This window comes from Tympanuchus pallidicinctus, unplaced genomic scaffold (genome assembly GCF_026119805.1).
Source record: "Tympanuchus pallidicinctus isolate F22 unplaced genomic scaffold, pur_lepc_1.0 scaffold18, whole genome shotgun sequence".
NCBI lineage: Eukaryota > Metazoa > Chordata > Aves > Galliformes > Phasianidae > Tympanuchus > Tympanuchus pallidicinctus.
This window is the reverse complement of record NW_026294699.1, coordinates 5,291,753-5,304,006: the sequence shown is the minus strand read 5'-3', so window position 1 is coordinate 5,304,006 and position 12,254 is coordinate 5,291,753. Positions and strand designations below refer to the sequence as shown.

Genomic DNA, 12,254 nt, shown 5'->3' with positions numbered 1-12,254 from the left:
TTGTCTCATGCAGCAGAGGATTTGCAATTCACAGTCAGTAGTGCAATAATAATTTATTTTGGACGTTTCGGACCGCAGGAGACTTCTGTATAATTCTTTAAGCCCCCCCTCCCTCTTTTTTTTTTTTTAAACAAGTGTTGGCTGCTTATTCTTCTTTAAAGAGAGTTAAAAAAAAATAGAATCATTTGTATTTCCTTTCTTTTAAATTTCCTAAGGCAAACTGTGAGAGCACCAATGTCCCTTAAACCGTGTCTCCCTCTGCAGTCACCTCGCTGCCTGTGACTGTGCCATTCTCCTTTACTCTGCTCACTTGTCTCTTGCCCTCTGGTACTTCTCCAGAAGCTTTTTCCCCTTAGGTCTTGGTGTCCTTTGTAGCTTCCTGGGTGAATTAATGAAAAAGTAATAGAATAGGAAGGGAAACAACAAAACAAAACAAAAAACAACAAATTACCCTCTCTTTTGTTAATATGAGAATTGCTTTTTTTTCCTGTAATTTCAAATTTCTGAAAGTCATGAGTAACATCTGTGGCATCAGCATTCTATATCTTAGCAACAGTCTTCAGAATGTTATGGGTCCTCTTATCCTGAATGGTCAGCTTGATCTCCATGTCTGTGTTTAGTCTTTTAAAATGTTTGGGGGGGTTGGTTTGTTTGGGGTGCTTTTTGGAAAGGCAGCAGTACTACAGAAATGGGTTGCTGCTTCTACAAGTTTATATTGCAGCAATCTAGGTAGGTGTGCCTTGAAAAGGAAATGATAGGACACTATTGCTTAATTCCCTGAGTCCCTTTGTGCAGCTAGGAAGTGGTGTTTGTATTTTGACTGTACACAGGGATTACAGAACAGGTGCTTTCTCTTACTCTGAAGGGCTTTGTTTTTCCAAAGCAAGCAAATTTGGTCACTTTTTTTTCCACGAGGTGAACAATTTCCAGCTTTTTGTCTTAAAGCAGTTCTATTTGGTTGAAGACTTGCTGTTGTTAGGTTACTCTGATCATGGGACTTGTTTAGTTGTTTTCGTTGTGTGCATAACCCCAGCTCCCTGGGAGCTCTGCCTGTTGCTCTGGCTTTCCTGCAGTAGATCCCAGACTTCTGGAATCCCAAAGGCTTTTGGTAAGCTGCTGTCTAGTTGCATAAAACCCAGTATCTCTGAAGAGGCCATTTGCAGGCCGCTTCTGTGGTTTGGGGAATGTTTGCTACAGGGAGTTGTGAAATAATCCCTATTTTAACAACTCCTAGTGCTAGTGCATTTCGACTGCTACAACACTCATTTTGTCCACTTTCCAGTGAAATTCACATAGTCTGTCTATATACTGTTTTAATTCTATGTATTTTTAGGAAAGATACTAAAAGATCTCGTAGCATCTTCTATGAAATTACAGCAGCTTTGGTTCCAGAATGCCTGGTTCACAGAGGGGGAGGAAGACGGTTCTGTTAGCTGCCTCTCCCAGCACCTGGTGTCCAGCCTTCAGCTGCCGCAGACACCATGGTCCCATCATCGCAGAGGTCTGTACAAACCATGGGCACACCTCACAGTCCTCAGTGCTGGTGGTTTCCATCATGAGGCGGTTGTATGTGGTGAGGTCCTTGCTTCAGCACTGTGGTCTGCTTAACCTCAAAAGGAAACAAATTTTTCATAACCTGCCAGGCAGTCTGCTTCAGTTTCTCCTCTGTGTCCAGCAGGTCCAAAAGCTAATGAGAAATGCTGTAGGTAATCTCTCAGAATTTGAACACTTGGTATGACATGAGCCGTGATGGCAGCCCTGTGCAGCTGTTGCTCAGTGTTAAACTTCTGGCGGCCATGGTTTCATTGCTGAGGAAGAGGGCTCCTTCTGTAGCTTTAGTCCATGTGGGACTGCAGACATGGTCACTGCTGAGCTGTGCTTTGTATTCAGTGGTTTGTTGTATTCGTATATTTCATCATATTCTGTGTTCTTTTTCTCTAATGAAATAATACTTAAGTTGTAACTGTTGTGTTTTGGAGAGGTAGAAACCAATTTAAGTGTTCTTTACAAGGCAGCCTAACAGTGTTTGTCTGTTAGTGTCTGCTGCTGTTACTGTGATGTGTGCCCAAGTGGTGCAGCACTGCCGTGTGTTGGGATGGGCATTCGGGACACGTGCTGTGCTGTGGTTTGTTTTTTCCCTTTGTAGTATCTCACATATGCCTCTGCTGTATCTCCTAAGGTGATCACTTTTGCTCTGATTGTTTCTGTGTTTTATCCCTGCTCTCTGCTGGCTGCACTTTGGGGCAATGCAGTGCAGCATCTCTCAGAAGCCCATCACTGTTAAAGCCAGGTCCTAGCTCAAGGACATGTCAGTGCTCCCTGCTGTTGGTGAGGGACTGGCTGCACCTCGGCTGTTTGCTCCAACCTGTTTATAGGCATTAAGTTGCCCTGATGGTGACTGGGAACAAAGCAGCCTGTGTCAGTGTGCAGGCAGTTGCTGTGCTGCCGCAGGCTGTGTGCTGCGTGCCCTGCAAGGAGCTTTGCCCCTGCTCTCTCAGACTTTGTGTTGTTGAAAGAGAAAAAGAAAGAAAGATAAGCTGTGGAGATAAACATGGTGATATAAGAAGGCTGCGGGGTGACCTCATTGCAGCCTTTCAGTACCTAAAGGGAGCCTACAGAGGGGAAGGGAATCAACTCTTTGAAAGGGTTGATAACTGCAGGACGAGGGGAAATGGTTTTAAGTTGAGGGATGGGAGATTTAGGTTGGATGTCAGGGAAGTTCCTCACAGAGAGAAGGGTGGGTGCCCGGAGAGGTTGTGGATGCTCCGTCCCTGAGGTGTTCAAGGCCAGGTTGGATGGGGCCCTGGGCAGCCTGGCATTAAATGGGGAGATTGGTGGCCCTGCATGTGGCAAGGAGGTTGGAGATTCATGGTCCTTGAGGTCCCTTCCAACCCTGGCCATTCTGTGATTCTGTGATACTGTGATTTTTTGTTTCTTCCTGTTCATGAGTTGCAGCAGTTTAAGCCTTTCCCTTCCCAGTTAGTTCTGTTGTAATTAGGTTGCTGTTACTTGAAGCCAGCGCTGCAGTGCTGGTTGCTGCCGGCAGGCTCTGTGTGCCTCGCCCAGCAGCAGCCTTCAGCACCAGCGGTCATCGGCGTTGGGATCGCGCTGATGAGACGCAGTGGGTGCCCGCTGGGACCCAGCAGGTATCTCAGTGTCAGAGCTCTAATCCGGGCAGAAATCTCGGCTCTCATCTTCTTCTGTTCCTTAGTTCTGTAAGTTTACTTGGGGAGCTGCTAATCCGTGACGACGGAGAGCAGCGCCCGTTGAAGTGTTTTGTGCGCGCCGGCCTTCTGAAGCGGGCTGCGGAGGCGCCTCGCGGGGCGGCAGGGCTGGCCGCTGTCCGAGGTGCTGCCGCGAGGTCCCGCAGTCAGCAGCTTTGCCGCGTGCCCGCGGTGCCTGCGGGATGACCGGGATCGCCAAAGCGATGCGCCTCGAAAATACTCGGCTTTAGTTCGTGGCGCTTAATGTGTGTTTTGGATAGTTGTTGTAGCAGAGCTTAGTGTCAGTAGTGGCTGAAAACTGGAGAATGTTACTTCTGAGCTGTTCCCGAGATGGTAAAAGGACTTTCTTTGCTTTTTTTTTTTTCTAAGTTAGATTTAAAAATGCATCTCTAGATTGATACTTCTGTTTTCCTTTTAAAAGAAGTGAAACAGAAGAAGACATAAAGCATCCTGTTGATTTACCAGTTTGTTACTATAAATGTATCAGTAAAGGTGGGACAGAAAGACAAAGTCATTTAAGTGGTCATTTTTACTTTGAGACTTGGGTAATTCTGAGTGTAAGGCCATTGAAAGCTTAAGAATGTTAGGTTCTCTGTTAATATGGGCTTTTTGTCAAGTCGTTAGTGTTCATTGGCTTGCAGAGTTCTACGGTTGCACATCCATCAGTACAGTAGCTGTGCTGCTGCTTTGGTGGATGCTGTTCAGCAGGATAAAGTGTGCCTTTCATATCTTTGAAAAGTAGTCCGTCTCATAAGTGTTACCTGAGATAGAAACGTGAATACAGTTGAGTAATTTTTGTTTTTCTTTTTCTTTGTTAGCTGGAGATGCAGACGATCCTCCAAGAATTACTCAAAATCCTGTCATTAATGGGAATGTAGCAATGGCTGATGGACACAACAACACCGAAGAGGACATGGAGGATGGTAAGGAAATACAGATGAAAACATCTAGCTGGCTGGCTTTGTTATTTTTATGACTTTGAGAACAAAACGGCCTATGTCTTATCTATCCTTTGAACTGCATCTCATTAAAAATCAAAGCCTCAGTAGTTAACTCCTTGTTCTCTGTTCTAGCTTTTCACATTGCTATCCAGTAGCATCAGGGACCTGACAGGTTGTTTATTTATTTTCTCTTTTAAATATTGCTTTAAACACTGCTGAAAGTTGTGCTGCTCATTGTTAAATTCTCTGACGCGGTCATTTGTGCGTGCAGCTGCGCGTTACCGAACAGCGCTGTGCGTCGGTTACACAACTCCTTCGGGACGGTTAGAGAGCCCTTATCTGCTCTGCTCTGTTACGTGGCAGCTATGATAGTAACTCACTGTAACTATTCCTTTGACGAATGTATTCCACCCTTGCAGTTGAGTCCAAGGGAAATCCTGTCGACTGATGTCCCTTTTAATGAGAAGGAGAAGCGATGGAGGTTTTGAAATATTTTTGTTGACCTGTTAAATAAAAGTTCATGTGTAATTTGTGGGTTTTTGTTAGAGAAAATATAATTTTAAAGTAAATATGATAGACTTACTTAAAGAAAGATAATCTGAAGTTCACTTTAGTTTGTTGTTATATTCAGTGAAGTGCCCAGTTGTATTTCTTTTCTTAAGAGAGGAGGTGAGGAAGAAACTGCCTTTATTTCAAAGAACAAAATAAATGGGAGAAGGGAGATAGTGTGAGTGGGATTTCTTCCCCTCTGATTCTTTGTCTTGTCCTGTCTTGTGAGAGATAAATCTGAAGTACTTGAAGATTTGCTAATGTTCAAGTGCTAATTTCCAGTAATGTGGAAAATTTTCAGTGGTTTTGTTGGAGAAAAAAATCACAATTTGAGTTTAAAGAGCAAAAAAGCACTGCTTTCATGTATTCAAGGAACCTGATATTAGATAGAGTAGAAAATAGTAATGTTCTATGAAGAGAATATGGTTTAAATTCAGGACGTGCTGTAACATTGGCAAAGGTAAAGTTTCCTAAGATTGGATTATTGCAAGAGAGTAAAAACTAGGTCTGTTCAGCCTGTGATTTTTGTTATTGATCTCCTTCAGGTAACTTTAATTCACTGTGATTAATTGAGTCTGAAACAGAAATTTTTGTTTCAATCAAGACAATTTATTTTTGCCTGTTATGAAAGATCTTAAGAACCTTTTCTGTTTATTGTGATATTAATTATTGTCCTCATGTACATTCGATGTGGTCAGGAGTATTGATGCACTGTGCTGTTGGACAGCTATCAGAGGTAGAATATGATTGTTAAGCAATACTCTGGTAGGTCCTCGTTACCATATTTGATGAAGGAGTGCCTGCATACGTCTTGGTGCTATGATACTTCTTTATATACACAGAAAGTGTTGTTATTGCAAAGACATTCCTGAAGACTTGCATCACGTAAGTGCATGGTGCTGTTTCATGGCCTTGTAAATCAGATGAGGTGTTTGTTATTGTGTTATTTACACATCAGTGCAATTGCTGGCTTGCTGTTGGTTCGTTTGCTATCTGAGCTGCAGCACAGTGTGCATGTATGATGGGCAGCCCAGAGGTTCACAGGATAGGGGAGAAAGCAGGAAGACATCGGCGTCCTCTGTGTTCCTCTGCTGCTTTTCTTAGCAAGTGAGAACAAGCTGAGCTGGAAGAGGATGCAAGAGGAGAATTGGGATATTTCAGTAAGAAAACCAAACATGAGTTTTAACAGTTTCTGTGGAAGAGGTGAAAACTAGGATAAAATGTTGGTGCTCTCTTCCTGTGGGATCACAGAAACCAACTGTTTGAATTCAGGACATTTTTGAGATGTTTCTTCTCATGCTAAGCAGAAAAAACAAAAACAACTGGGATGGGGTAAAAAGTGCAGCTCTCATCCCATTGGTCTGGCAGCTAACGTGGGCATTGAGGAACACAGCATGGGACTGCAGTGTACCACTGGCAGGACTTGAGATGGGGCTGGTGTTGGTCTGTGTGGTGTGCTGGCAATACAAAACAGCCAGCAGTGGAGAGCGTGCTGTGATTTGTGCAGGAAAGGGCTCAGTGACCTGAAATTTGTGAAACGAAACAGCAGTTTTGCAAATATAATTAAAAGCAGTATAAACAAGGCTATGATCAGACTTGCTTCATACGCTCGTCAGTATTCCAAGCAGCACCTAACATAAATTCTCTCCGAAGTTAAAGGTCAAACAGAAGGTCCCTCACAAAACCAACTCACTGCTTTGCAGTTTCCCAGTGCTGTCTTGTTTCCATTAAGAATTAGCAGCTAGGAGGGCTTCAGCAGTGCCAGTGTTAGCCACGTGCCAATGTTGCGTGTGCTGTTTTTGGATCACTTTAAAAATATCCATAGACTATTCAGCTGGTTTTGCTATTAATAGTTCAGGTTCAAAATATTTTAATAACTTTAGTGTGCTTTAAAGTTAGCAATGTCTACTAATGGAAAAAAGAAATCTGGTTTTCTCAAAGTTATAAGCACAAAAATATGTACTTCATTTTGAAGATGTGCTGTGTTTGGATCTGTAATTTGGAGAGTCTTTGTTGTGTCATGGTGTTAAATGTGACATTAGTGTCATCAGTGACAAAATCTTTTCCATCTAGCAGATGTGATCCATAGCATGTAACTTCAACGGGCAGGGTTAGCTGGATCTGCTCTTCCAGCCTTGTGTTTAACTCTGTGTATGGCAGTGATCCGTGGAAGCCTTCCTTGCCAGTCACTGCAAAATTATCCTGCTGCCAATTGCAGCCTTGTATGAGAGGTTGTCAGATATGATGGCAGAGGAAGGTTTTACTTACTTATGTGCTCAGAGTATTCATCAGACTTACTATTTAAACTTTGTTTCATTTAAACACAGTTCTTGTTTTAATCAATTGCACTTGTTTCAAGCATGGGCTTTCTGGAGGGAAGGGAAGGTCGTTATTTCTAGGGACTGTTTGTATTTTTAGAGAAACTTCTATTTCAGGGTTGACCTTTGCTGCAAGGCTGCATTTTTGTGAAATAGTTTCTAGTGATTACTGAAGTTCTGTGCTGAGAAGAGCCCTTCCCTGGTGAAGTCTCACGCACAGACTTTCCTGAAAAGAAGGCAAGAAGTACAGGCCAGCTTGCTTGGAAGCATCTGCAGATGCTGCCTTAGCTGGTAGTGGAGCGGTGTTCTGTGCTGCAGTGCTCTGAATGCTGCATTCAAGGAGGCAGAAAGCAAACTTGGTCTGCTCGTTTTTGGGTGCGTAAACTAAGCCCTGAAGTACTGGGCTGTGAACAGGGAAGTGTTTTCCAGCTGTTTGGAGATACATGTGATATAAGACAGAGTTAAATTGGTAAGTTAAGAATTGTCTTTCTCTGCAAGGAAGCTTGAAAGTGTGGCAGTCCTTTGCCCATAGAAGTGCAGCTGCCTAGGTTCTGTCAACAAGCAGTGAGTAGCTGAGCTGGGTGGGAAGCAAGCGATGAGTAGGTGAGAAACTGCTGGTTTGATTGCACTTGCAGTGGGAGAACAGGAGAAAGTAAACCCCAGCAATGGGAAAGGTCAAGGAATCTGGCAGCACAGAGCATTGTGACAGTTGTTACAGCTGTGGAGGAGAGATCAAGCAGTGGTTGGCTAGCTTCTGTTGTAGTAGTTACTTCTAAGAGCTGATTAGGAAAGCTTATGTCTGTCCTGCCCTACACAGATATGGCTAACTTTGTTGCCAGAGTCAAAGTCAGCAGCAGGATAGCTGCTTAAAAAGAAAACTGCTTTCCAGGGGCAAAGAAGGAAATTTGTCAAAGCTCCCATGCAGTTGTAGACAAAAATTCTAGTTTGTTGTGTGGAGTGTATAATCTTTCCTCTGTTGCATGTTGTAATTAAAATAATTTGGTTTTTTAAATAAGGTAATAACCAAGACTTGCCTGGCCCAGTTCCTGCCTTGTCCCTGCACCCCAGTGCTCTCGAGTTCAGTATCACAGCACATGATGTGCCCAGGGCTGCGTGCCCTGTGCTGCTTGGGCCTCCCAGTGCCCAGGAGCAAACCTGGCTGTGCTATGCAGGACTTCAGACGAAGCTATGGAGGGAGAAAAATGAAAAAGGCAGGAGAGTGTGTTGGGCACCCTCTGTTACATCTTCCTTGTCAGATGAGTTCTGTATCCCTGTACACAACGTGAGGTGTATTGCAGGAACAAGAGCTCAGACTTGTGCCTTCCTGAAGCTGCCGCAGCTTCCGGCACACTGTTAGAGCTCCGTACAGCAGCAGTGGAGCAGATTGTGGTATACAAAGAACTGAGGATGTGGAAAGAAGGCAAAACTAGTTTCAGTGTGTCAAAATAAGCAGTGTTAAAGACTGTCTCATTTAACTTTGTTTTAGATGACTAAAAATCTGTTAACTTTTGCATACAAGAATGTAGGACCCTCTTTAATAATTCTTCAGCTGTCTGATAGAAGATTAAAAGGAGGTTGATTTGTTCTGAAAAGACACTTTTGCAAGCAGAAAACAGTAACTAGGCAGTGACTTAGTATTGAGTCAGTTGGACAGATTGTGAGAATCCTTAAATCATTAAGAAGAAATTGTCCAAAAGGAGTTTATTCCAGTGCTCTGTCTCCCTAAATGCTATTGCAGTGTTTTTCAAAACAAAAAAAAAAAAATGGAATTTTGGTTGTGTGGGAGGTTAAAGACACTGTGGATTTTGTTTTGTTTGGCTGCTTCCAGCACCTCCCTACATCAGAGGCACTGATGTTGGCGGGGATTGTTTCGGAGGACAGCACATGAGATTTTTGAAATGCTCTCTGCATGTACATCTGTATTTTACAGATACAAGTTGGCGATCGGAGGCAACCTTTCAGTTCACAGTGGAACGCTTCAACAGATTGAGTGAGTCAGTTCTCAGCCCTCCCTGCTTTGTACGGAATTTGCCATGGAAGATCATGGTCATGCCACGACTCTACCCGGACAGACCTCACCAAAAAAGCGTAGGATTCTTCCTCCAGTGCAATGCAGAATCCGATTCCACGTAAGACCCCTTCAAGTATTATTGGAGTCTTCGTTTGATACTATTTGAACTGTATTGTAAAAAGTGTAGGCATCTGAAAACACCTACTTCATCCAACTTTCTTTGAGAGGAAAGAATTCTTGCAGGGTGTTGAGTCCTCTTTTCATCCTGACCCTTCAAAACCTAAAGCACAGGACTAATCCTCTCTTTCAGCAAGATTGTGGTAGGAATTTAGGTATGTTCCAGTTTGAGTACTGAAAGGAAGTCTTTGACAGTTCTTTTAGCATGTGAGAAGTTCTGGGTTCATTTCAAGCAGAGGAGCTGCTGGAGCTTTAAAGCCCTGCTATGCCATAGGTCCTACCTTGTGAGGAGCAGGAGTGGGTCATTCTCTGCAGCTGAGGCAGGGAATTGTGTTGACGTAGTCCTTGAACTGAGTTCATTGCTCAGCAGCCATAATAAGGACTTGGACGTGTTCTCAGATTCCTGTATGCAGAACAAATTTGACCACATTTGACCCTTAGTAAATAGTAAAATAAATTAAGGAGAACCTCTGCATTTTATCCAGTTGAAGAGCAGGTGCCTCACAGGTATCACTTCCAATATGATAACTTCATTCTTGCATCAAATCTTATACTGTTTTCACTCTAACAGTTGCTCTTTCCTGTCATTTTTGTAACCTAAAATGTGAATGCTCAGCGCAAAGATAAGGAAGAAAGATGTGTCACCAATTCCTGTGAGAAGTGGTTCACACATAGTAGTCACAGAGAAAGTATAATCTTCAGAAGTATTGAACTAGATGCTAAGAAAGCAGGAATGCTTCTGTATGAGGCATTGACAGGGCTGTGTCTGAACTGATGTTCATTCTGATTTACACCAGTGTCATAGATTTGAGCAGGATCATAAATGCTGCTGAGAAAATCTGGGGAATTGGGAAATTTATCTGATGGGTGGGAAGGCAGAAGCACCTCCTCCTTTCCTTTGTTAAAGACTGAGTTATCCCAGTCTGGAGACACCAAGAGCCCTTTCAGCTGACATGTATGTTGGCACCAAAGTGGATTAGCAGTAGAACTTTAAACCGCTGTTACCTGTGGTTCACTAACAGTCCTGCCTTAATACCACTGCCCAAGGAGAACCGCTGTTCCAGCTGAATTCAGATTCATAATTGGCTTCAGAAGGCTCAGTCATTCATACTCTCAAATGATTAATCAAACCTTAACATCAAACAAGAGAAAACAAAAGAAAAATCTGTGAATAAAAGCAAGGTAGCAAAAAACCTTATCAAGGGTGTTTTTAGTGACTGTAAAAAGCTGCTATTTGAATGATTTCATGTGTGTATGGGAATTGCTGAATCACAGCCTGAACCTCTGATTGATCACCTGAGGCGAGCACTGAGTCAGCCCTGGGAGCACAGGTGAAGGCAATTCAGCTGCGCTGCCGGAAGGGGTGCAGCCTGGCTGCCCCTCTGCTGGACCCATTTGAGAGCTGAGTGCCAGGGGGAAAGGATCTCTTCTGGAGATCCCTCCTCTGGAGTTTTGCAGTAAGTCCAGGATGTGGGTAAGCTTTCTGTCTATTCTCTTTTTGTTATTATGATCTGCTTTGCCAAACTCTCTTGTTTATTCCATAGTTACAACATCTTTATATTCACTGATTATACAGCGTGCTTCTTCTGTGTTTGTAGGTCATGGTCTTGTCATGCACAAGCAGTTCTCAAGATAATAAACTACAAAGATGATGAAAAATCATTCAGTCGTCGTATTAGTCACTTATTCTTTCATAAGGAAAATGACTGGGGCTTTTCCAACTTTATGGCCTGGAGTGTAAGTAATTGGACTTCTATTAATCTGCTACTGGACAGGAAAAGTTTTGTACTTATCCTTCTGGAGTCTGAAATACCTGTGGAAATGTATTTTAAGCTGCTTTTCTTGTCATTGCTGAAGATTATTTTCAATTTCCTGTGAATTCTTGTCCTTATTGTAGATTGATTTTATTTTGACTTAAATATTCCCCTTGATCAAGTGGAGCCTATTGATTAACCCACAAAAAGGATCCAGGGGATGGAGCACCTTTCCTACAGGGACAGGCTGAGAGTGCTGTTGCTGTTCAGCTTGGGGAGGATCCAGGGAGACCTGAGGGCAGCCTATCAGTGTCAAAAGTGGGGCTATGAGAAAGAAGGCTCTTTAGCAGGGTCTGTTGTGTTAGGACAAGGGGAAATGGTTTCAAAGTAAAAGAGGTGAGATTTTGACTGGACATAAGGAAGAAGGTTTTGTTACAATCAGAGTGGTGAAGCACTGGAACAAGTTGCCTAGAAAGGTGATGGATGCACATTGAAAGTCAGGATAGACCTGGCTCTGAGTTGCCTGATTGAATTGCAGGTATCCCTATTCATTGCAGGGGGATTGGACTAAAGGACCTTTAAAGGTCCCTTCCAATTCAGACATTTATGAGTATCTGAATGACTGTCACTTGGTGAAAACAAAAGAAAACAAGTAATGTCATTCGGGAGCAACACAGACTTTCTTGCACGTCCATATGTTCTTCATGTGCATGTACATACACTTCAATGGACAAAAATACTGCAAAAGCTTACCTTGAGACAGCTTTTTAAGCATTTTCGAAGTCAGTCCTCTAATCTTTCATCTGGCTGGAGCAGTGTTCATTGGAAGCTCAGCATTTGATTACTTACTCTTTAATATCTACAGGAAATTGAAATAGTTCTGCAGAAGCTTAAAAAGCAGGACTAGGTTTCCTGTATTGAGACATTAAAAAATGATCCAACTGCATTAAACTGAAAAACAGCTTTTCTGCTGGCCTTCACTCCCCCCCCTCAACTCCCCCAATTCCCACTTTGGTTTATTATTTCAGATAGGTCAGGTTTGGAAATTAAGTGATATCTAACTGGTTGCTTCACTGCAATGTCATAAGGTACAGAAGTTTTGCAGTTTTCACGTTCCTGTGTCATTTGTCTTCTACAGGAAGTTACTGATCCTGAAAAGGGCTTTATAGAAGAAGACAAAGTTACTTTTGAAGTCTATGTTCAAGCAGATGCTCCCCATGGAGTGGCGTAAGTACCTTTGCTCCAAACTAATTCTTGATTCTACTGTTTTTACATGACTT

At 42.9% G+C, this 12,254-nt stretch overlaps 1 protein-coding gene across 2 annotated transcripts in view; it reads left to right on the top strand.

Moving 5' to 3' along the window:
* USP7 (ubiquitin specific peptidase 7) overlaps window positions 1-12,254 on the top strand; it is a 61,845-nt gene that overhangs the window by 19,211 nt on the left and 30,380 nt on the right. For both annotated transcript variants that reach the window (XM_052680167.1, XM_052680166.1), the window contains 4 exons: window positions 4,043-4,147; window positions 8,963-9,161; window positions 10,819-10,957; window positions 12,113-12,201. In XM_052680167.1, the coding sequence (XP_052536127.1) occupies window positions 4,043-4,147; window positions 8,963-9,161; window positions 10,819-10,957; window positions 12,113-12,201 (532 nt within the window). The remainder of the gene's footprint in view (window positions 1-4,042; window positions 4,148-8,962; window positions 9,162-10,818; window positions 10,958-12,112; window positions 12,202-12,254) is intronic.